The sequence below is a fragment of the Salvia hispanica genome, chromosome 5, assembly GCF_029641045.1.
Source record: "Salvia hispanica isolate PSC_SH4W2 chromosome 5, Shi_PSC_v1, whole genome shotgun sequence".
Taxonomy (NCBI): domain Eukaryota; kingdom Viridiplantae; phylum Streptophyta; class Magnoliopsida; order Lamiales; family Lamiaceae; genus Salvia; species Salvia hispanica.
Window position 1 is genome coordinate 35,356,521 of NC_142696.1, and position 23,867 is coordinate 35,380,387.

General features: G+C 35.6%; 4 protein-coding genes across 5 annotated transcripts; 3 read left to right on the plus strand and 1 right to left on the minus strand.

Moving 5' to 3' along the window:
* Positions 1-61: 61 nt before the first annotated feature.
* On the plus strand, positions 62-4,528 carry LOC125188894 (2-aminoethanethiol dioxygenase, putative (DUF1637)). 2 transcript variants are annotated; one of them, XM_048085985.2, is made up of 5 exons: positions 62-310; positions 1,243-1,394; positions 1,923-2,085; positions 3,935-4,135; positions 4,209-4,528. In XM_048085985.2, exons 1-5 carry the CDS (start codon positions 148-150, stop codon positions 4,244-4,246), a joined length of 717 nt encoding a protein of 238 aa, XP_047941942.1. In that variant the 5' UTR covers positions 62-147; the 3' UTR covers positions 4,247-4,528. The 2 variants fall into 2 exon arrangements, with proteins under 2 accessions (XP_047941942.1, XP_047941941.1); XM_048085984.2 differs by having other exon boundaries at positions 65-310; positions 4,240-4,528.
* A 2,609-nt stretch (positions 4,529-7,137) lies between these two features.
* Positions 7,138-11,328, plus strand: LOC125188892 (putative aldehyde dehydrogenase). Its single transcript, XM_048085982.2, has 15 exons — positions 7,138-7,351; positions 7,717-7,796; positions 8,018-8,121; positions 8,277-8,344; positions 8,518-8,575; positions 8,655-8,768; positions 8,867-8,950; positions 9,037-9,141; positions 9,321-9,434; positions 9,654-9,785; positions 9,894-9,983; positions 10,170-10,259; positions 10,487-10,696; positions 10,820-10,930; positions 11,025-11,328. Exons 1-15 carry the CDS (start codon positions 7,308-7,310, stop codon positions 11,241-11,243), a joined length of 1,623 nt encoding a protein of 540 aa, XP_047941939.1. The 5' UTR covers positions 7,138-7,307; the 3' UTR covers positions 11,244-11,328.
* Positions 11,329-11,457: 129 nt separating this feature from the next.
* LOC125188893 (tetraspanin-8) lies at positions 11,458-14,005 on the plus strand. Its single transcript, XM_048085983.2, has 2 exons — positions 11,458-12,687; positions 13,371-14,005. The coding sequence occupies exons 1-2, from the start codon at positions 12,211-12,213 to the stop codon at positions 13,686-13,688; spliced, it is 795 nt and encodes a 264-aa protein (XP_047941940.2). The 5' UTR covers positions 11,458-12,210; the 3' UTR covers positions 13,689-14,005.
* A 623-nt stretch (positions 14,006-14,628) lies between these two features.
* AAE17 (acyl-activating enzyme 17) lies at positions 14,629-23,817 on the minus strand. The gene is made up of 14 exons (XM_089059616.1): positions 23,460-23,817; positions 22,815-22,944; positions 22,464-22,714; positions 21,391-21,595; positions 21,079-21,119; positions 20,438-20,563; positions 20,112-20,185; positions 19,189-19,409; positions 18,556-18,650; positions 17,032-17,248; positions 15,727-15,852; positions 15,551-15,649; positions 15,120-15,332; positions 14,629-14,920 (listed from the first exon to the last, which is right to left on the minus strand). The coding sequence occupies exons 1-14, from the start codon at positions 23,720-23,722 to the stop codon at positions 14,810-14,812; spliced, it is 2,172 nt and encodes a 723-aa protein (XP_088915742.1). The 5' UTR covers positions 23,723-23,817; the 3' UTR covers positions 14,629-14,809.
* Positions 23,818-23,867: the final 50 nt, after the last annotated feature.

Sequence of the window (23,867 nt, forward strand, 5' to 3'; positions counted from 1 at the left end):
TTTTAATTTAACATTAAAGCATCTTTTTTTTAACATTTGACAATAATCTTTTTCTGGATAATTACTGCATCGCCTCACCTGAAATAAAGCAAAGTGATCGCAGAATCAGTGAGGTGAACAAATCTGCAATCCTAGCCATACAGAGGAATGTGTTTCCACAAAAGGCTGTTCAACGCAATGACCAACAACAACAACAAAACTTCTTCCTCCGCTATTCAATCTCTTTACGACCTCTGCACTGAGGCTTTCACGCCTTCAGCCGCTTCTCCGCCCTCTCTCGCCGTCGTTCACAAGCTTTCTTCTTTGCTAGGTATGCTCTTCCAGAGTTCTCCTTCGATTCTTTACATGGATTTTGTCTTCTGCAACGGATATGTATACTGGTTTTCGTTCGACATGGGAGTTTCTTCATCTTAACTTTCTTCAATCTGGTTTTCAAGGCATTGAAAACCTAAATTCATCAATTTTTAGTACTTTTGTTGGGAGCCTAGATAAACAGTTATGACTCAAGGGTGTTTGGCTAAGCTTTTATTAGAGAACTTATAAGCTCCAATAGCTTATATAAGATTTTTCAAAAGCTCTTGTTATATTTGTAGGGATTATAAATTGTCAAAGTGTTTGGATAATTGAGCTCTAGAGAGGGGATTATGAGTTAGCAAGAGAAAATTGAAGGGAAATGAAGTTGGAAGAGTATATGCTGGAAATTACAAATAATAATAGGTTTATTCTATAAATTGGGTGTTGCTTATAGGATTATGAAAGATAGTTGGGGTTGATGAATTGATTTATTGGGAAGCTTATAAGGTGTTGGAGTTTAATTTCACAGTTTTGTAAGTTGTTTCAAAGCTTATTTTTCCAAACATTTCTCGATACCTTATAAGCAAGCTCACCCAAACTGCCTTGCAGTGCCTGACCCACTTAGCTTTTCTTGAGTGAGCAGTTGTGCAACCTTAATTGCTTTTAGATGGCCTCACTGTTCTGTTCTTTATTTCAGTTTTGTGCAGTTTTTCCTCTTGAAATTCTATATTTTTCTTGAGATGTGCTTCAGTAGTTATTGTTATGCATGATATAAGCTCGTAGCTGTGAGTTCTCATCCGCATTTATTAGGATTTGGGGGAATCATATAGATGCCTACTAAGCAGTGTTTTAAGTGTTTAGTGTTCACAGTTTTGCAGATATCTACCATACAACATCTCAAGTAATTGGTGGCATGTTTGCAAAATTATAAGCATACTAATTTTGCAGACACTATTGGACCTGCTGATGTTGGCCTTAGTGATGCTAGCAAAGAGGATGACAGAGGTCATGGTCCTTTTGGAATATTTTCATACAACCGAGTAGATCGCTGGTCACAACCGCTAACTTATGTGGATATACATGAAGGAAAAAATTTCACGGTATGCTTTAACTTTGTTCGACTATTGTTTGCTTTATAGCCTTGTTATGCAAGCATACAAAAGCTTTTCTTTCTTCATTCTGCTTGTGGTTTACATTGTCCAACGTCTTCATCATCTGAGTAATTTGATGTTTGAAGCCTATTGGGATTTTGCAACCAAGGTCCTTACTAATTATGTCACTTGCAGTTGCAATTTAGTGTTCTTCAATCTTTATATAATGTTGACATCAAAATGGAAACCTGAAGAGGCCGAAGAAAATCTATTTGCTTATCTCATATAATCATATTGCAAGGCTGTTATTTGGTTATCCGTTATTTTAAAGTAGTTCATTGATTGAACTTTATGGAAACCCTTAACTACTCTTTGCTAGCTATTTGTACTCCAGCACCAGCAATTTTATTCAGATTCTGGACAATTCTGCCTCATTCGTGTATAAGATTGCGGAATTGTAATCTGTTAGAACTAGTAAAATAAAGTACTTTACACTTCATATATGACTGTTTAAGCGGTTTTATGGATTTATTGCAGATGTGCATGTTTTGTTTCCCAACTTCTTCTGTTATTCCACTCCATGATCATCCCGGTATGACTGTGTTGAGCAAAGTCTTATATGGTTCCTTGCATGTTAAAGCATATGATTGGGTAGAGCCACCCCGCGTCAGAAAAATTCAGGGGACCGAGCATTCTACAGGTTTATTCCTATGTTTGATGTATCATATGTCCTTCCTGCAGATTTTTCCTGTCCTTTTGGCAATATCCTTACTTTTGAACACATTTGTTGGGCTTGGGCTCTTATGATAGGGTAAGAGGCAGAAGCAATTTGATCCAAAAAGAACTAAACCTATTTTTTAAAAGGAAATATGGAAGAACAAACACAACTCTCAGGAGGAAACTTTGCTCAAGAAAAACCAAAATCCTAGGCTAGTCTCTCTGCCACTGTGCGTTGACTATTTGTGAAATAAATAGCCCATGAGAAAACTTGTAGTGTAACTAAGAAGTAAATCAAATAACTAATAAAATAAGGGAAATATTAATGTATCAAGGTGTTGGTTTTTCCCCCTGGCAAGCATGACTTAATCTGCAATAATTACTTCCCCTCCCAATCTGCCCTGTTCTCACGGGAAACAGTGGCCATGGGAGGGGGACCAATGCTTGAGGAGGCCTCCTCACCATTGGGTTTGTATGATCAGAATCTTGAGACTAAGGCACGGAGCCTCAATGGCAAAAACCCTGCGCATGATGGTCCAGATACATGTGATAACTGACGGCAGAATGAGCCTGGAGTTGGTTGCCATAAGTTGGTGGCAAATTATGAGTGGGGTGAGGAGGTGAGGGCGACCACAATCCTGTTGATTTTGTTAATTTTCTTTACTTATGGCTGCCACTGATTGATCTTTGCCATACCGTTTCGTTCCCTTTCTCTACCACCTCCATGCAAGTCACTTTGCAGGTCGTATCAAATCTTTGGTGAGTAAAAGACTTAGAAATTATTCGAACCTGAAAAACTGATAATTATCAAATGGAAATACTGAAAGAAGAACAGAAACATACCTAAATGAGGTTTACCGAGCAGCACAAATACTGATTCCAAGAAACATCTGGAATCCTAGACAAGTCCCTCCACCATCGTGAGAGGACTATCTGTTCAACTTAGAGATCCTGCTCCCCATCTATGAGTCAACTGAAACAACATAAGCTGAATATATAAAAATAAGGAAACTAACCACAAAGAATCAAGCTGCTGGCTGCCATTGTTGTTTGGCAACATATTCTCACCAATATTTGTTCAAACTATTGTATTGGTTTGTGAGTATTTATTGGGCATTTCTGGTCGTCATAAGGTCAGCATAAACACGGTTCTTTTCATTTCGTATGTTCAGCTTAAGCTGGCAAACAAAAGATATGGGTCAAACATTAAGGTCTATCATATAGTTGATTTTGATTTAGATGGGGCAAAGGGCTTGTGAATGAATACCATCTGGATATTAAGGAAATTCAATATTTTCATATGGTTCCTACAATGATATTTTCAACTTCTAGCTTTATAATAGGTGATGGTTTCTGGAAAATTGACTGCATTTTGACAAGAGACTGGCAAAATTGCAAGGCTGTGGTATGCTGGTACATAGACATTGGATATGCTTTATTAAGCTTTGCATCCATGATCACATGGGGAAAGCTGTGTTCTTTTTCATTTATGAAGTTTCTTGCTACAAGCAATGGGATGAACCTACAAATTGCTGGTTCACCCCAATACGGCAATACCCCATTGCTTGTAGGCTACAATACCAGTCATGAACTTCACAACTTTTTTTTTTGCTGATAGCTTTGTTCTCTGTTTTAAGCTGTACAGATGTATGTGATGAAACTCACTATAACAGTATGGTAGTTGTTTTAATGATGCATTAATTTCTTTTAATGGTTGCTCAGATAAAATAGAATGTGGCGTCTTTTTCTTGGGCAAGGTCGAGTGTTATGAATATTTGTTGTTTTTCTTCAGTGTTATTCACATGGTTTTCAACTCATGTGCTATGTTTCAGTCAGACTGGCTAAATTGGTTGTAGATAAAGTTCTAACTGCACCATGTAGCACATCGATTCTGTATCCAAGGAGTGGAGGGAATCTGCATTGTTTTACTGCACTCACTCCTTGTGCAGTTCTCGACATCCTTGCTCCCCCATATGATGAATATGCCGGCCGGAGATGCTCTTACTACCGCGATTATTCTTGTTCCAGCTTCTGTAAGTAGCTTTTAGTCAAAGTTTATGCAAAACTATTGTGTTGGAATTAAAACTTCCGCGTGGAATTTGGAAGGGAGCCATGAGTACCTCATTGGATTTTGCAGCCTCTGAAGACGATCAAAGTGGTATCGAGAAAGAAGAGGAGTATGCGTGGCTTGCAGAGATTGACACACCCGATGACCTCTACATGCGCCCAGGAACTTATAATGGTCCACATATTCAAAAGTGATTCTCATTGCAAGCGTTCTTCATCCACAACAAAATGATACATCAAACTGCGCCATCTTCGGTAAATAATCCTATTTAAGCAACTAATCTATGGATTATGGTGTTGTAGTCCACATTACATGTAACTTGAAATTTATGTTAATGTACCCCTTTTGAGTTTCTAAACCTTGAACCTTAGTCCACATTTCTGACCTGTGATATGCTTTTGCTAGATTTAGTTGTTCTCCCTCATGGGTTCGGGGCATTACTGGTATCAAAGCTATATTGTTTGAAGTGTTCACGGGCTCGGTTCCGGTTTCAATCGGCCTTGAACCATTAGTTCACGGTTACAAAAGATTGGAATCTAAGTTGACCCACATATCAGTTCGAGGCCAATTTAATCTGATCTGAAATTCAGCACTAAAATTCTTTATTTTTTGTACTTACAAAGGCGAAATAAACATGGATAATAATCTACAAGAAGCATAGAATAAAATAATTGAGTATTCATACATTAATTATTTATTTGATATTGTAGTTTGAATTAAATTAAATAAGGCACCAGTCAACCTCATTTATATTACTACAAAGAAGTTGGTACTCTTGATTGAATTACTCAGTTACATACGACTTTGAGTAGTTTTTAGTACTCCATTTAGTATTTATTTCATCCAAAATTTGATTCGAATTACTCAGTTGCATACGACTTTGATCGATTACTATCTTGTATGTAGAAGGGTCATGATTTTGGGATATAATATCTCTAACATCAAAGGGTTTAATAAGTAATTTATAGTTGTATAATTTATTTTTGATTTTTTTTAATATTTGGCGTATATACCTTATTAACCTTGTTAATTTAGATTAAATGTAACCATTGTCCCTCTTTAAATGTCAAGTCAATCGTATGATATTCAATCCAATTGAACATCTAACATCTTGTGTAATTAAATCCAGCAATTGACATTAACTATTTGAGCTTATGCTTTTTCATTTCAATATTATTATTGTTATTATTATATTATAAATTAATAATTAATTAAAATTTTATAAATTACTACATCCGTCCCCCAAATTTTGACACATTTCATTTTTTACCATTTTTGGTAATTGACCACATATTCCACTAACTCATTATTACTTACATTTTATTATAAAACTAATACTCCCTCCGTCCCGGATAATTCGTCCCAGTTTTTCATTTCGGTCTGTTCCACATAATTTGTCCCATTTTACTTTTTACCATTTTTAGTAATGGACCTCATATCCCACTAAGTCATTCATACTCACATTTTATTATAAAATTAATATATAAAAGTATGACCCACATTCCACTAACTTTTTCAACTATTTTTTCATTACATTTCTTAAAACTCGTGCCCGGTCAAAGTGAGATGAATTATCCGAGATGGAGGGAGTACTTTAAAAGTAGGACCCACATCCCACCAATTTTTTTAACTCACTTTCCGTTACATTTCTTAAAGTTTGTGCCGAGTCAAAGTGTGTCAAAATTTAGGGGGACGGAGGTAGTAATTTAAAATTATGAATCCTGCTTAGTTATTACTCCATCCGTCCCGCTTTAGCAGTCCCATTGACTTTTCTGCCCTATTTTTGTAAAAATTATAAAAAATAGTTAAAGATGAGAAATGGTAAATTAAGAAAAAGAATAATATAGAGAAGAGTCTTATCTACATTATTGTCTCTATTATTTTACCATTTCTCCACTTTAACTATTTTTTATCATTTTTACAAAAAGATGACAGAAAAGTCAATGAGACTGCTAAAGCGGGACGGAGGGAGTACTACTTATTATAGTAATACTAAAATAATTGTGATAAGAATTACTATTATCCTTATTTTTTATATTCTTAATTAGTAATTTATTTAGCAAATTTTAATATAATTTAAATTATGGATTATGGATTATTATTATTATTATTATTATTATTATTATTATTATTATTATTATTCATTATAACGTCAATAAGTTAATTGAATTTAATTAATTTATTCAAGTTTAAAATTCGAATGACCTTTCTTGATATTTTCAATCGTTGTATAAGAGCATTTCTAAGGAGAGAGGTAAATGGAGGCGTAGAGTCATATAACTACAATATTTATCTTTTCTTCATGAAAAATCATTCTCCAAGGGGAAAAGGTATTTAAGAAGGTATAATATATTTTCTCATTTTGAAGAAGTATCTTTACCCCTCCATCAATGGAAATGTAAAATCATATAACTACCATATTTGGCTTCTTTTCATGAAAAATTTTCTCCAATGAGAAAGATATTTGAGAAGTTATTACATTTTATACTACTATTATTTTATTTTTTTAAATGATAGTACATTTTTTCTTTGAAATGTATTACTTTTTTTAAAAGTATAATTCAATTTTTGAGAAGGTAAATAGATAATATACATCTTTCATTTACCTTTTTATTGGAGTTGCTATAAGTAATCCACTGAAAATGGAGTATTTGATAATTTGATGTAATCTTACCGCCTGAAATTAATACTCCACTCCTAATTCCTTACAAACGGTTGTTGTAACTTGTATTTAAGAGGTACTTTAATCCTTTAATCAAAAAATTAAATATAAACAATAAAAAATAAACGTGGTGATATCCATAATTTAGGAAGTTTAGGATAATTATAGTGAAGGAATTGCGTAGGATCGTAGGTGTAAAGTTTGGGGTTATGTAGATAATTTCTTAATTATTAACGATATACTCCAAATTATTTAATTAAAAATAGTTGGACTTGGTAACATTCAATTGGTCCAGCATATCTCTCAATCTTCATAGTGATTAAGCATTAATCTCGGGAACTGATGACTTCACCATTATAATATGCTGATTGCCAACTGAAGTATGCAATAAACTTGCTAAATCCATTTCCTTTCTCTCCTTCTTCCTATCTTTCCGGTCGAGCAGACACCGCCGTCGCTCTACGGCAGCATCGCCATGTTTCGAATCGGCCAAAGGCTGTTTCGAATTCAATCAAAAAGGTGAAATTAATTTCAATGCAAACGCGGTATTGAGCTGTGAGAGCTATGAGTTTTATTTGTTCTGTATTTTGTTGATACACTTTATTCAGAGGGCAAGCCAAGAGAAACCTTTAGAGAGCTGAGAGCTGATTGAGAAAACGTAGACATTACCCGAAATTCTTTCCTGCTCAACAAAATAATTCCACTCTATTTCTAAAATTGCTTACTATTTTATCAAAACTATGACGTTGATGATCTAATTATTTTATTTTATTTTATGGCTGTCACATGTTGAAAGCAAAAATGGCTACTTTTATTAGTAATAATAACATGTCAATAAATTTGCCATTTGATTACTGGTATTGTGAATTTTGTTGTGGCTGCAGATATGTTCATTCACTCCCCTTTGCGACTGTAAAAGCTGAGGAAGTATCGGCCTCTCAACCGGCTGAAGTGCTCAATTTAGGTACATAATTTTGGAAGGGATTGAGTTGATAATTCAGTTTTTAATAAGAATTGAGCTGATTATAATTTATCCTTAGCAGAAAAATATAGTTTGATTCTTACTTTACTAAATAATTTCCTTAATCGCCTATGTACAATGTAGTGCTATTGTTATTAGAAATGGAATTAGTAGTTCATGTGGATGTGTTAGTAAGACAATGTCGTGGTTGTTTTCCTTTCCAGTGCAGGGAAGTTGGACAAGATCTTCGACATGGAATACCATCCCAGATCCTCTGAATGGTGAATCTTTCATTAAAGTTGCTGAAGTGAATCAGAAAGAAATAAAGGCAGGCTCACAACCTCCCCTTTCTTGTGTACCTTTTGTATCTTAATTTAGTAAGTGAGGCATTAGTGTGGTGAAGTCGGATTCGTATCCTAGATAATCTGAATTTATTGAAGTATCTCCCTTGAAAATGTTCTTGTCATTGTTAATATTTTGCAGCCTTTTGTGGAGAGCTTGGCACAGTGCCCCAAACATGGTTTACACAACCCATTCAAAGCACCAGAAAGGTTAATCGTTGACATCATTATCTTCGAGTTTGGTCTTTTTTCTTCCGCAGTTTCATGCTATAGTATTCAGACTTGTTCTTATCTTCGCCTTTACGTAGACTTCGAGTAGCTGTTTTGTTTCACTTACAACCTTCTTTTTACTGAAACTAACATAAAAACAACTTGCGTCTCAGGTACCTCATGCTTGGAGACGTTACAACAAAAGCAGCTCACAAGCTGGCCCTACCCGAGGTTAAGTCTAACTCGAAGAAGATCTAATGTAACATGTAAGTTAACCAATGACTTCTCATGATCATTTTTTTGTTTCTAGGTCTCTGACTTCTTTGCCAAGCTGATACAAAGGGTGTCTCCAAAAAGTTACCAACAAGCTTTTATGGAAGTTTTTGTCACACAGAAGTTTTTGGAGAACTTTTGTGGTGATCAGGTACCGCAGTGATCCCACGATTGAGACTTAATAATTAATAAGTTTCACATTTTGAAATGTGTGACTGAGGCTTTATCTGGTTCATTCGACACTGGCAGGTTCGGTTCCTGGCTAGGTCATTTGGAGTACCTGGGAATCATCTAGGTCAGCAAAGTCATGGTTTTAGGTGGCCATATGGCCCGGTGAGTCCTACTTTTTCCTTTATTGAATCACAATAAATATATATAATTTTTGTTAACTAAGCGTTATGCTTAGCTGATTTCTGCAGGTTGCAATAATCACTCCTTTCAATTTCCCTTTGGAGATTCCACTTCTTCAGTTGATGGGGGCGCTTTATATGGGAAACAAGCCACTTCTTAAAGTTGATAGCAAGGTAAGGGGTAACATATATTGTGACTGGCATAAATCTCAACTTGTTTTGGGGATAGGAATAATCTGGAGTTAGTGGTCCTTGTATGTAGTTTTAGCTACTGTCTCTTTGATTCTCTATGTATCAATTTCAGATCCCTTGGCTATCTTCAACTAGTAATTTGTTTCTTTACACATTTGTAGGTGGCTATTGTTATGGAACAAATGCTACGTTTGCTCCATGCTTGTGGGTTGCCTTTGGAGGACGTTGACTTCATAAACTCGGATGGAGTTACTATGAACAGAGTTCTCATGGAGGTATATGCTAGTGAGAGAACCACAAGAACTTTCCTTATGCTCTTGTTCAATCGACATATATAATAAGATCACATGTGTGTGTGGATATTCCGTTGTTGGTTACTGAGAATGTTAAAGCTTTTGCAAGAGAAATAATTGCTCAATTGTTTTTTGCCATATGCTTTTATAAAAACATTTTATATTAGCAACTGTGTTATCTTTAATATACCTTGTTATTAGGGAAAACCACGCATGACTCTCTTCACCGGTAGTTCGAGGGTAGCAGAGAAATTAGCTATTGATCTCGGTGGGCGTATTAGAGTTGAAGATGCGGGATTCGACTGGAAGATTCTTGGGCCTGACGTACAAGAGGTTTTAAAACTTAATATACATTTTTGTGCTTCCAAACCCAAACTTTGCACTTTACCATACAAAGTTTAAGTCTTTAAGTATTTTGGATATTGTGTTTTTGTTTTCTAGGAAGACTATGTTGCTTGGGTGTGTGATCAAGATGCGTACGCATGTAGTGGGCAGAAGTGCTCAGCACAATCGATTCTATTCATTCACGAAGTAAGCACCAATGAGTCTTCTGTTCGTAACTTTTGTTGTTGACCTTTAATGTTGTACTCCTATGTATATTATGGTGATCTTATTTATGCTAAACCATTGTAAAAACTGTGTGATGATACTTAAACTTCAAGATCACCTTTTACCTGTTGAAAACCACTATCTTTTAACTATTTAAGTCTTCAACAGAATTGGGGTAAAAGTTCTTTCTTGGAGAAGTTACGCGGTCTTGCTGACAGAAGGAAGTTGGAGGATCTTACCATTGGCCCTGTTCTTACTGTAAGTACTTGCCTTCCCCATTCATCTCTTTTTTCTCTACACTTGTTTCCTATACTCAGTTATCCGATTAAAAGTTGCTATACAAAACCTTTGGTAGATTTTTCTCGAATTTCAGCACTAACAATATTGTTTCAATTTCTTACAAGGACAAGTTGGTTATATTTCTTACAAAGACGAGTTGGTATTTCTATTGCTAATGTGTATGTGTTGTGTGTTCCTATTTGCAGGTGACAACTGAAGTGATGCTGGATCACTTGAACAAACTACTTAAGATAAATGGATCAAAGCTTCTATTTGGTGGGGAGGCTTTACAAAACCATTCTATCCCAAAAGTATATGGTGCCATTAAACCTACCGCTGTGTTTATTCCACTTGAAGAAATATTAAAGGAAGAAACCTATGATCTGGTAACAGAAGAAATCTTCGGTCCGTTCCAGGTAAAATAACATTTCGATAACTAAGCCAAAGAAATCTTCGGTCCGTTCCTGCTTGATTGGTTTACACGTATCCATGTAGTCATAGATGCTTTGACTCGTATTCATACATATCACCATTCACAGGTTGTCACAGAATACAGACAGAATCAGCTCGCATTGGTACTAAATGCACTTGAAAGAATGCATGCACATTTAACTGCTGCAGTTGTTTCTAATGATCCTTTGTTTATACAAGTAAGACTAAATTTATTACTACTATTTTCGAATCATTCTTCTTGACTTTCCTTATCATATAACTAATTTATTTTTCTTCTATTAATTTTTGTAGAAAATAATTGGAAATTCGGTTAATGGGACTACATATGTTGGATTGAGAGCAAGAACAACAGGAGCTCCACAGAACCATTGGTTTGGCCCTGCTGGAGATCCAAGAGGTGCTGGAATCGGAACTCCAGAAGCAATAAAACTCGTTTGGTCATGCCATAGAGAGGTCATTTACGACAACGGTCCAGTTCCACAAAATTGGAGCACCCCACAGCCAACTTAATTTAAATCGTATGTCTATCATCTTAACAACTACTCACGATACTTGTTTTATTTAATTGATTCAGTTAGCATCACAAGTTTGGTTATTGTCTCTTTTGCATCTCATTATGTTGTGGGTTTGATTTTAGGATGTTTATTGTCTTTTGTGTCTCATCATGCTGTGTGGTAAATAGGAATGGCTATAAAAGTAGTAACTCAAAATCGCTAAAGAATCACAAAAAAGTTGTGATTTATTACTACTCGGGCCAGACAGTGAACCACTCCAACAAGTAAATAAAATAAATAAAGGCGGGTCAAATTATGAATTATAGTATCTTATGTTTAGGCCAAATCATAATTAATTTAAAAATATTGATTCATTGCATTAAATATGAATTTATGAAAATTTGCGTGCTTTTTCTTCAAAAATCACGTTTTAAATGGGAAAGGTGTGTCTCGAGGTATATTTATTTTGAAAAGGGAAATGGGGTTTAAAGCAAATGTCGTCTTCTAAGAAAATTAATGGAGTATTTTAAAAAATGTTTTAAAAGTTTAAGAAAATATTTTAACATAAGAAAGAAAATTTGCAATAGTCACAGTCCCCACCCAAACAAAATGTTCTAAATATAGATATAAATTTGTGGAGTGGATGCCAAAAGCATCAAATGATGGAGGATCTAGTCTCCATGAAATACTAATCCAAAATTTGGATATATCATAGATGTCGTTTAATGCAACAAACCCTCATTTGGCTGCACTATAACCCCCACCCGAGGCCATTTTTGTTTTCAAAATACCATCAATATTCCTAAATCTCATTTTCTTACTTCCAACTTGGGGAAAGTAAACGGTCGAATTCGAACCCTAGACCTCTTTGTCACAAGACGAGGTCGCACTATTTGGTGTTCAGATCCTCGAGTTTTCACCCGTTTTCTCTAGTGGTCTGAACCCCCCAAGCACGAACGAAAGAAGGAAAAAATGGTTCGCGTATGCAATGGCATAATCACATTGATAAACTTTCTAACACTCACGGTGTCATTGTGCGTGATTTGCACATCTCTATGGCTATACATGAAAGGCAGGTCGTGCGAGAGGTCGCTGCGCGTGCCTCTCCTGGTAGTGGGAGGTGCGGTGATGGCCGTGTCATTGGCGGGGCTGGCGGGGTCGTGCTGGCGCGTGGCCTTCTTCATGTGGCTGTATTTGATCTCGCTGTGCGTGTTGATGGTGGGGCTCACAGTGTTTACATTGTTCACGATTGTGGTGACCAACAAAGGTCGAGAGATGCATTGTCTCGATTTGGATGGGAGAGTGAGAGCGTGGGGCATTATTCATGGTGGCTCAAGAATTATTTGGTTACCTCTGATAATTGGGACGAGATCAGGAGCTGTATGGTGATTGTCAAGATTTGCAATGTTATTGAGAGTAAAGGTGATGAGTTTTACAAGCGAAAGTTATCTACAATTCAGGTATTTTTTTATCATAAATTATTATTTGGAGTAATCGGTTTCAGGATTGGTTGGGTGTAAATCCACCAATTGTATGTAAAATCAGTGTCTAAATACACAAAAACTCATATTCTCTGAATTTAGCAAAATCAAAATTGACGATGTCGCATAGCAAAGTTGTCTTTATGGTAGCAGATATAGGTGGTACAAGTTATGCAGAAAAGGATTTTTTAAAGTTTTAAACTTTTAATAATCAAGTCAGTTTTAGTTTTGTAAAAAAATAAAAAATATATGAGCGATTATGTATGTAGACACTAATTTTAATGATTACAAGAAAAATCAGAATTCGCTATTAGTTGATAGATTCACGTCCAATAATCCTTTAGCGGTTAGTTAAGGTACTTAAATAGACAAAAGTATTGAATAGTAGTAGTCTTTTACAAATGAGTTCCTACATGACTATAATTAGGAAGCAAGAGTTTAAATGAGGTTTATGTTTATTGCCTCAATATGAAGCAAGAGTTTAAATGAGTTGAACCTGTATGAGATCGATTTTGAATAAATTCCCAGAAGTAATTCAGTTGTTAAATTGATTTTCAATAATTTCTTTATTCTGGTGGACATATAGCACCTCTTGTTGACGATAAAATTCGATTTTTGCTCCCCAGAACTAATTTTTTGCGTTCGCCCCTGCATGCATGCAGTCAGGTTGCTGCAAACCACCAACTTATTGCGGCTTTGAGCTGGTGAACCAAACAATGTGGAAGATTCCAGAAAAGGGGCAGGCAGTGGCCAATCCCGATTGCAGAATATGGCGCAACGACCAAGCACAACTATGCTTTGGATGCCAGACGTGCAAGAAGGCGGTTCTAGACAACATTAGGAGAGAATGGAAGCTGCTTGCCCTCTTCAACTCCTGTGTTCTTCTCTCCATTACAATCATTTACTCTATTGGTTGTTGTGCTCTCAGGAATAATCAAAACGACCACGACTGCAAAAGGCACAATAACTATCACGTTTGATCTTCTCTTTCAAAATGGTAATCTCATCGTTTCGAAATACCCCTCACATTTACAGTGAAAAACATATACTAGCAGCTTTCTAGCGCTATGTTATATGCAACTTGCTCCCTATTTTCAGTTAATGTTGGTTACCACACAGGACGAAGGGATGATATATAGAGATACTTAGAATAGGTTTTGGTTGTAAAATAAATACACCCTATAATATATGGCCAATTGTTTTTTATTGGTTGCATATAAGTTAGTCACTTGTTGTGTCACAAAATATTAAGTACTGTTTTGATTGTACAAGATTTCTAAAGCATACACTAGTAAAGAAATTCATTCGCATTTTGCCTCGTCATTATGAAGGAAATAAAGAAAGTGTACAAATAAACCCTATAAAAAGGAGGATATTACAACTGATGTCGAACTCGGCAACCTCATACAATAATGTCCAAGCTCCTTGCCGCTAGGACAAAGGCTCTGACTATCTTACCGTAAAGATGTTAAAACTAAATGTATTGCACCAAAATATTAATCATTAGGGCCTTTTGATTTAATAGGTGACAAGATACAAGGGGCCTTATTTTTAAGCATATTCAAAGATGTTAAAACTATATGTATTGCACCAAAATATTAATCATTAGGGCCTTTTGATTTAATAGGTGACAAGATACAAGGGGCCTTATTTTTAAGCATATTCAAAGATGTTAAAACTATATGTATTGCACCAAAATATTAATCATTAGGGCCTTTTGATTTAATAGGTGACAAGATACAAGGGGCCTTATTTTTAAGCATATTCACATGAGAAACGAATCGTGCGTACCTATATGTTAAATACACAGTTTGGACGAATTCTGATTTTGCTCACAACTTTCGAAAAGATTGTATAGGTATGTAGCAAGCTGAGCAACATCGAATATCAGAACGCTGAAGTTCAAAAGAGCCATCAGAGTAAATAACTTGTAATTTGGTGAAATTATTCGTTGAATTCTTAAAAAAATGTAGAAACCCCAATACAAAAATGTTTTCGGTTCACCTTATTAACTGTGGTGTATTATGTGAAGTTCGGATCCATATCTCCAGATAACGTACAGTAAACTATATTAGTGTACAGACGTTCAACGGCCTTTGCATCACAGTTTCGAATTCTGATCACTTTGAGAGAACTGCTCTCGTAAAACCCTTCTCATCACCTTGTTTGTAGCTGTTCTTGGAAGAGAAGAAAGGGGTATGAGATCGGACACCTGCAAATTTCAGCCTCTCAGAAGATCGGTCATCGATTAAACAAACATTACTCTTTTTTGAAATTTTTCGCAAACCCCAAATCGACAAAGAAAGAGTAAAGTTCATGTATTTGAGACAGGTCTAAAAGTTCATGTCCAAAACCAGGAAAAAAAACAGAATAAAGTTTGTGTGTATTTGTAAAGAGGGTATATATTGTACCTTGAAGAGAGGGTTTAACTTCTTTTGAAGGGCTGAATTGAAAATTTTAGCCATACTACTCGAGTCCAACTGTGGTTTGTCAGAGTCCTTGAACACAACGGCAACTACTAACCGCTCTGGTCCTCCACCGGAAGGTGGCACCCCAATTGCTGCTGTTTCCAGGATATCTGGACACACTGCGTTACATATTCGCTCAATCTCAACCGAGCTAACCTGAATCGAGAAAACAGAAGAACCATCAGCAGTTTACATCCCGCCTTATAGATCTAGGCTTTGAGTAGTGGATGTACATTATTTCACAGTGCATATGGTTCTAAGCACAGAAGCTCATTTATATTTCCCGGACTAGAAACACAGACCACGCCATATGCAATTCAGTAAATTCCAAAATTACAGCACTAATGAAACAGGCTTGTGAAGCTTCAACTCACCTTTATACCACCAAGATTCATGGTATCATCAGCACGGCCATGTGCGCGGTAGTAGCCTTTTGACGTACGCTCAAAGAGATCGCCATGTCTCCTGAGAACCTGTGAGGAAATCAGCTGTAAAGACGCAGAAGATTTCGCCATTGATACAAGAGATGTATGGAAGCAAAAGAATTCACCTTTCCATTCCAAACTGGCATGTCCTTGAAGTATACACTATAGTGGTCAGCATTCAGTAACGAGCTAGATGCTCCAAACATGAGCGAACCAAGGGCTAGTTCACCAGTTCCAGGTTGGTTTTGTGGCTTTGAAGAAAAGAACAATAAGATGTTAGTAAAAGTTCCGGAACAGAGAATAGAGTGCAAATGTTTGATAGTAAATTAGTAATGCCTCCTTTGTTTTCCTCTCTTTCACTCTCTCTATCTCCAGATGATCCATCTTTTACCGCATTTCATTAAAGGTAAAAATTTAGTCCTTTCCTACCTAAGTTCTTATTCTATTCCTAGTTCTTAATTACACATCTCAGTCTACGTATAAACTGACTACTCCAAGAAAGCTATGTATGACTCCAACTTATATTAACTGCCCATATCATCTGCAACAATCTTTCTCAGCAGGTGGATTAGTTCTCTAGTTCATCTTCCTAAACAAATAGCTGACTGTAGCTCTCCTACCAACATTTAAAAAAAAATTGAGCTATTTTTATAATCTAATCCACTGGCCGATTAATAAATCACACCTGGAGGATTTTAGTTATAAGAAAAATGAAATACAAGAGAAAGAAGGATTGCTAATCTAGATTGGATATATGGGTGTAATATTTGCATGCTACAATTGGGTATTGCATGAAGTTGTGGGCAAACTCTTGTGAAATGAAGGAGAAAAACAAAATCTTCTGTAGCACACAACTCATCAAAGCTGCAAAATATGAAATGAATGGAGTATGTTGGATGATGAAAGCCTTATATGCATGAAATCAACTCAATATATAGAAGTTGGCATGTCCTATGCTGTCATAAAAAAAGAATCAATCACCTAGTTGTGAGTTGGCATGTCCTATGCAGGAAACTTTGAATATCCATTCAACAGCTTGCAACATGTAAAGTTAGAATAGAATCCCAATTCTTGAGAAATTATCTAATTTATCGTAGTTCTAATTTAGCTCTAATTACATTGATATTTTTCTCCTTTAGATTCAGATTATTAAGCATTAAACCCTTTCGACTTTGTTTTCTCATTTTACTCAAATTTCTGTAATTCACAAATAATTAACAAAGTGAAAGGATTTCATCATGCAAACAATGAAGATGGTGGCAAGGACACGGAAATAGAAATGGTGGATTGCATCATGCAAACATGAAGATGATGGCAAGGAAATGGAAATAGAAATGGCAGATTGCATCATGCAAACATGAAGATGATGGAAAGGAAATAGAAGTGGTATACATGTGTACTACTACAGTCAATTTTTCAGAGGTACTTACAATCGGAAAGCCATCATCCCCAAGAATAAACAGACTGCAGCCCATGGCAGGTGTGCTAAAAGCTGCTAGGGATTGATTTTGCAACAAAGAACCAGTAGCAAATCCACCGCCTATTTCAGTGCCACCACAATACTCAACAACAGGCTTGTATTGAGCTCTACTCATCAGCCAGAGGTATTCATCCACATTAGATGCCTCACCAGTGGATGCATAGCAACTGCAGCAGAAAATAATTATTCAACTGCATAGGTTTTATTCAAGGGTAAATTAAACTTTTAATCCTAAACCTTTTTTTTCATTTTAACAAAACTGTGCTGAACTATTCATAATTACAATTTAATACACAAACTATCAATCAAATAACAAAAATATCCCCAAGTTCAATTTCAGTTGTCAAAGAAATCATGTGACACATCGGATGCTTGCATGGAATTTTAATCAATTTTAGTATTAAATGAGGAGCAGAGTCAGCTGATACGAACACAGCGTTCTTATAATAATAAAAAGTTGAAAGTATAATACTCGCTAGCACTCAGCAACGCAATGCTTAAAGGAGAGATGATACATAACAGTGCGGACGGGAGAGGTTTATGAAAAGGCAGTGAAGGGCCAACGAGCAAGACAAGATGGGTGCTGTTGACAACCCAGGACATTTTTGTTCATTTTTTTAGTTCATGCATTTCATATTTGTGAATCGTTCAGGGGTTTTTTGTTATTACAGAAATAATTTAGGATTTTTGTGATTTACTCTTAATTCAATATTTAGTAATTCAAAAAGTATCAACTAAATGTAAATGGGTTGCAAAAAGTTAAATTCTGGTGTGATTCCTAGCTCGCTCCACTCATGAAAATACATCTTATTTACTTGTTCCAACCTGAAGTTGACTTCAATCTTCAAAATCATTTCCAAACTACAAATATTTTAACATTTTCATGCACATCATAAAATTATTCTCAGACTATTAATTGTTTTTTAAAATCTCATTTTATGATTAGTTCACAATGATGAGACAATTATATTGATAATCAACCAAACGGGTTACAAGTCTAACAAATATGTTCCCATTTGTTTATCCCAAATATAAACAATCTGTTTTAGTAGCTTGTAAACATATATGGAAGCACCCTTAAAAATCATTGAATTTATTTTTCTGGATATGAAACTCTATTAACAGACAGTTCACCATATTGTACATAATCTTAAGAAATTGCAAACGAGACTTCACTAAATTTAAGCCAATAATGAATATACCATTTTTTTTATAGTAGTCCAGATTTGAAGTGTCAAGCCTAAACACTAAATTCCCAGCAGTTCAGTCTCCTAGAGAATTGTAGAAGCTAAGTTCGCAACATGTAAAGGAAAACTAACACAGCAATAAACCAGTCAAAATACTATAACCAATAACTTATTCTACTCAAATCCAAAAAAAAATCATAAACAAAACAACACAGAAGTACAGAACAAATGGTAAATATAATAAAATAACATATTAATAATATGAGTTATAATTAAATTCCACCTACCGGATGGTTGACCAATCAAAAGAAGCTGTCGAATTTGCAGTTTTCCATGCCCTCACAATACTAGGTATAACACCAAGCATTGTCACTTTAGCATCCTACAAAGTGCAGTTTGGATTTAAAATCAACAATAACAGATGGTAAATACCGAAGCAAAAACAGGTCTTACTCCCTAAGGATCACAGAGAATAAGTAATTCATATGCTTAAATACTTATTATAATTTTTCATAAAATTGTTGCCATAGCTATAAACACATTTTTGAATCAAGAAACATAAACAGGATTAAGGTTGATTTTGATCCACCATACTCTAGCAAGTTGAGAAGATATGAACCTTTATCGGCTGAAGGAGTTTTCTTCTGAACCTTAGGATATATGCCTCCCTATTACATAGTAGTAATTAATAGAGTATGAAGGAGTTTTCTTATCAGCTGATATGTGGAACAGATAGAAAGCCACTTGCATACTTGGTTATGGAAACTTATAACTTGACAATTATATTAAGTTTCGAAGCTTAGGACATTTTCTCTGGCACCTACATCCTCTTATGACTAAAAAATTGAAGTCTTTAACTCGGATTTCTTCTCTAACTACCTTAACAATGATACAAAGAACAAAGGGGCATCAAATATCACCTGCACAAACTTGGCAAATCCAGAAGCAAGGGGAGATCCATTATATAGAGCTATTGAAGCCCCATTTAATAATGAAGCATAAACAAGCCAAGGACCCATCATCCACCCAAGATTAGTTGGCCAAGCAATTACATCACCTTTGCGAATGTCCATGTGACACCATCCGTCAGCAGCAGCTTTAAAAGGTGTGGCAACAGTCCATGGTATTGCTTTTGGTTCCCCTAATTCAGAAAGACCGTTGTTTATAAAGACATTTCTCTATATTTAATAAACCCCAACATTATTAGAATAGAAGAGCTTCAAGGCTTCTCAAATATTAAGTAGAAACTGCAAGTCTCTTAGCAATTTTAAACAGAAGAGCTTCTAGATTTTCAACTATTATAATAATGTTGATGAATGACAACATGTTTTAATACCCCAAATTTTGTAATGTGTAAATTATATCCATGTGGTCTGCATCTTAGATGGTTCAGCCAAACTACAAAAACTAATTCACATGTCTCAGAATTGCAACTAATAATTTCCATAAAAACCTCTCCCAGTGTCATAAAAGTAGTGTTTTAAGGTAAGAGAAATGGTGGTTACAGTGGCACAAGTGGAGAAATGGGTGATTAGGTATGTGGGTAAGCTGCAAAATGGGACAAGTCTTGGGTGGTGAGGTGAGAAAAAGGTGGTGGGGTCAATTCCATAAGTTTGAGTTCATACAACATAACAACAATGCCACAGTGATTGTTGAGTTGCTGAGTTGCACATATGCCAGATAGATATGGGGCAAGATATTTGTTTTTAAACAATAGTTACTGCAAAGTTGCAACCAAAAGATAACTAGAGTAACATTGTACTGCCAATGCACGTTTCAATATCATGGTACTGCAAAATTGCAAGTAACAAATAACTAGAGTAACTTTTTGACCGGAATGTACCTGTTGTTCCTGATGAGAAGAGAATATTTGTGAATGCTTTAGTTGGTTTTTCCACAGCAATAAATTCAACTTCTCTGCAAGTGAACATTTATGCTAGTATGAGAGCTTAAAGATAGTGTGATATTCTTATATGTTCTGATAAATGTAAGCACGACTGATTTTGTCTATTTAAAATGATGTAAAATCATTGAATGTCAAGATAACTAATACCATTTCATCTGCATTCACAGTATATATATCCAACCAATCTACAATCATTAAAAATGTCGTCTTGCATGATAAATGCTAAGTATAATATAGAGAAATACAGAAATTAGCAGGCTCACCTGGAATCATTGGCTCTCTCAAGAAAACTCTGCCAGGAAATGTCATTATCACGTAATGTCTTGCTGATACTGCAGCCTCTACTGGGAATTACAATTGCTATCGGTGATTGTGCATCAACAACTCGACTGCAGTTGTAGAACAAAAGTATCATGAAAAATAACACATGGAAGATTAAAATATCTATAGAGTATTCAGAGAATTGGCAAAGGCTAGATATGGAGAATGCTTATGATAAATAAAAGGCCGGAAATAGCTACATATTAAATAAATTCGAACACTGGCACTTAAGTTTTTTATGTTAATTTTCATAACTACATATAAAATGTGTATTCCTATTTCCTATGATCTTGTCAAGCTTTTGTAATAAACGTGGACTTTGAATTTGCAAGTAAGATTGACATGGAAAGAGTCATTTGTGCATATTCTACTCAAGTTCTATATGGTACCAATCGTCGTTGATTTGTACAATAATAGTTTAGAACATCATACAAAATAATTAGGCAAGTATAGGATAGTAATGATTTGGGTTTGATTCTGTTCCATATATTGTAGAGCTTGTATACAACTCTAGTTGTAAATAAAAAGGGGATGCCCTCCCTTGCCTTGCCTTGATTGCACACACACACACATGAGAACTAACCTGTATAATGGAAGTTCTCTACCTCCTCGAACAATGACATCCTGGGATTGAAGGTCCAAATTTGGCAGGATTAGAATGAAAGGAAACATGAAAAATATACATCTTACAGCAAGATATGACTAAAAGGCTGAATGTGAATAGTCTGATGTAACAAATGACAGGCACACTTTTGTACTCGAAATTTCAACAAATGAAACCTGATCACTACATTCTTGAATAATATGCCAACGAAATAAATAACTTCATCTAGGAATCAAATTTATAGCACATAACGAATTACACAGCATGTTAAAGCATTGGAGCTATGTGCACCTGAGTGAAAATTGCTTTCGCGTTTGATATTTTGAGCCTCGCAGATATTTCAGCTGGTGCAAAACTATCAGCAATGGACACAACTACGTAACCAGCAAGTACTATTGCTAGGTAGATAACCACAGAGTTGCAATTCATGGGCATATCTATGGCGATCGCTGAGCCCTTCTCCAATTCCAAGGTTTCTATTGCATGGGCAACAAGCCTGCAAAGAAACCGCTAAACAAAGTGTCACATAATCTAGTAGTTAAATACTCAAAGTCGTCATGTGTAAGAGGGAATAAGTTCTAGAGATGTTGAAGAGAAATTGAAATCAAATGATCATGACTAGTATCACTGTCTAGTCCTGATATTAAAAACAGATATTTAGTTGATAAAACTCAATGAATTCATAAGCTAGAACAGAAAGTGGTAAAAAATAGCAATCAATAGAAACCATGAGATGAAACTACAGTGTATCTTGCAGTTGATAAGCAAGAGGGTATAAGAGAAGATTGTTCAAAGTAAAGCTAAAAACCTACTCCCTCTGTCCCATTCAAGAAGACTAAATTTCTTTTCTTGTTTGTCCCATCTAAGATGACCACTTTCTATTTTTAGAATAAACTTATCTCTCATTATTCAAATATTTAACTACCTTTTTCTCTCTATTTTATTCCACTACAACTCCACCAAAAACCAAGTGCCACAGAAGAATGTGGCCATCTTGAGTGGGACAGAGGGTTTACATAATACTCGACATAAGTCTAAATAACTTATCTAACATAAAGCCATATGGAATACATCAAAAACAAATCAGGTTAAGGTTGGAAGGTTCTTGCCTCATTAAGAGTTTATAAATGAAATCAAACTTTTTTTGGTTCACTGGTACATGGAAAATATTGTTATATGCCAAAACTTACCTTCCTACTGAATGTCAGGAAAGATGTGAGTTAAAAGGTTTCAATAGTATAGTACAGTATATTTTAAAATTGTTTTCACTTTGATAGTATAGAATATAGATACCATGATAGGTCCGATGAACACCAAAGCTTTTAAAACACATAATTGTCACCATAAACTAAAAAGGATCTTACCAAACTGATGCACGAAGCTCCTTGATTGTCATCTTATTTAAAGGTAATTCATCATCTCCTTCATCGCGCCATATGACAGCGACATCATCAAGGGTCCTCTGATCACTCAATGTCAAGCAATTGTTTGCTGGATTAGAAGTTGCCGAGGGGAGCCAAATACCACCTGGTTCAGCAGGATCCTCACGCAAAATGCATTCAGGAGGAGTTGAAAAACGGATACCCATTTTGACAAATAAAGTTTTCCAATAAATCTAATAAACAAAAAAGAAGTGAAAAGAAAAAAATGAGAAATGGAGAATAGGTGGCATAATAGTTACGAATCAAACATCATGGTGACCAATTAAATACAACCTCAGGGTTTGAGACAGAAAATTCCTGAAAATCAAGGAAGCTTGAAATAGGATCCACATATTTTGACCCCAAGAGTTCTTTTCCATGCTCTTCCAACAGTTTGCCAACATTAGTCATATTTGCTCCATCACTGTGCAGAAGACCAGTTTTTTAGGAACATGCCGAAAATATTACATAGACTTAGTGATGTTTCAAGTATACTTATATGTTTTGTTTCTGTAATTCAAGTCCAGATGTCTAAGCCTCTGAGAGAAATCTAATTCAGGTGCTAAATTTTCATGATTTTACTGATACAACACATTCAACTACCAAACATCGTGCCGCTGTCTTAAGCTTGAACTTGAAGGTTTTCCACTTACATCTGATGCATCTCATCAAACGCCTAAACTTTGAGTTATATGATGAGTAATTTTGCAAAAATTAACATGCAATTAACATGACTTCCTAATTAAATCGTTTAGCCACACTTTGCTGTAAGCTGTCCACATCTAAAATCCATTGATTAATCATTCTTACTAGCAAAGAGTGAAATAGCTACTCAAAGCATTTCCTAATTACAGAAATATAAGCATAACTCCACACCAATTATAGATTTAGGAACACACACAAAATTCCAAAAATAAAATAAGTAGCAATTTTACGCACGGGCGGGGCAACCAGGCCGGAGGATCAGGTCCGAAGTGTTTGTAGCAGCCATAGTACATCATCTGATGAAGAGAAAACGGTAGGTCCGGTGTGAGAAGGTTTTTGGAGATGCTCTGCCATGTTTGGGAAGTTCCGGCTCCGTGAATTTCGAGGATTCCGGCCAGCTGGCGGTGAAGTTGATCGGAGGCTTCCTCAGATATGCCCAACGCCGCTATATCGGCGGCGGTTACGGCGTCGAGCGACTTGTAATTCTCAGTTGCCATTTGAGAGAGAGAGAGTAGCTGTAATTGGCTTGCAGAGAATGATTAAGTAATTAGTGAGTGAGGGAAGTTAGCTGATGGGTCACCAAATTTTCATAAGCAGATACAAATGATTCATCAGATACGTAAATCTTACTCATTTATGAAA

Bases quoted from the DNA above. Each gene is read 5' to 3' on its own strand.
- LOC125188894 (XM_048085984.2), top strand. From the start codon at position 148: ATGTGTTTCCACAAAAGGCTGTTCAACGCAATGACCAACAACAACAAC. The intron at 311-1,242 runs GTATGCTCTTCC...CTAATTTTGCAG, and splicing joins CAAGCTTTCTTCTTTGCTAG to ACACTATTGGACCTGCTGAT. The intron at 2,086-3,934 runs GTTTATTCCTAT...GCTATGTTTCAG, and splicing joins GGGGACCGAGCATTCTACAG to TCAGACTGGCTAAATTGGTT.
- LOC125188892 (XM_048085982.2), top strand. From the start codon at position 7,308: ATGTTTCGAATCGGCCAAAGGCTGTTTCGAATTCAATCAAAAAG. The intron at 9,984-10,169 runs GTAAGCACCAAT...AGTCTTCAACAG, and splicing joins CGATTCTATTCATTCACGAA to AATTGGGGTAAAAGTTCTTT. The intron at 10,697-10,819 runs GTAAAATAACAT...CACCATTCACAG, and splicing joins AAATCTTCGGTCCGTTCCAG to GTTGTCACAGAATACAGACA.
- LOC125188893 (XM_048085983.2), top strand. From the start codon at position 12,211: ATGCAATGGCATAATCACATTGATAAACTTTCTAACACTCACGGTGTC. The intron at 12,688-13,370 runs GTATTTTTTTAT...GCATGCATGCAG, and splicing joins GAAAGTTATCTACAATTCAG to TCAGGTTGCTGCAAACCACC.
- AAE17 (XM_089059616.1), bottom strand. From the start codon at position 23,722: ATGGCAACTGAGAATTACAAGTCGCTCGACGCCGTAACCGCCGCCGAT. The intron at 22,715-22,814 runs GTTGTATTTAAT...TTTGTTTATTAG, and splicing joins TTTCTGTCTCAAACCCTGAG to ATTTATTGGAAAACTTTATT. The intron at 17,249-18,555 runs GTAGGTGGAATT...TTTCTGCTGCAG, and splicing joins TTTGATTGGTCAACCATCCG to TTGCTATGCATCCACTGGTG.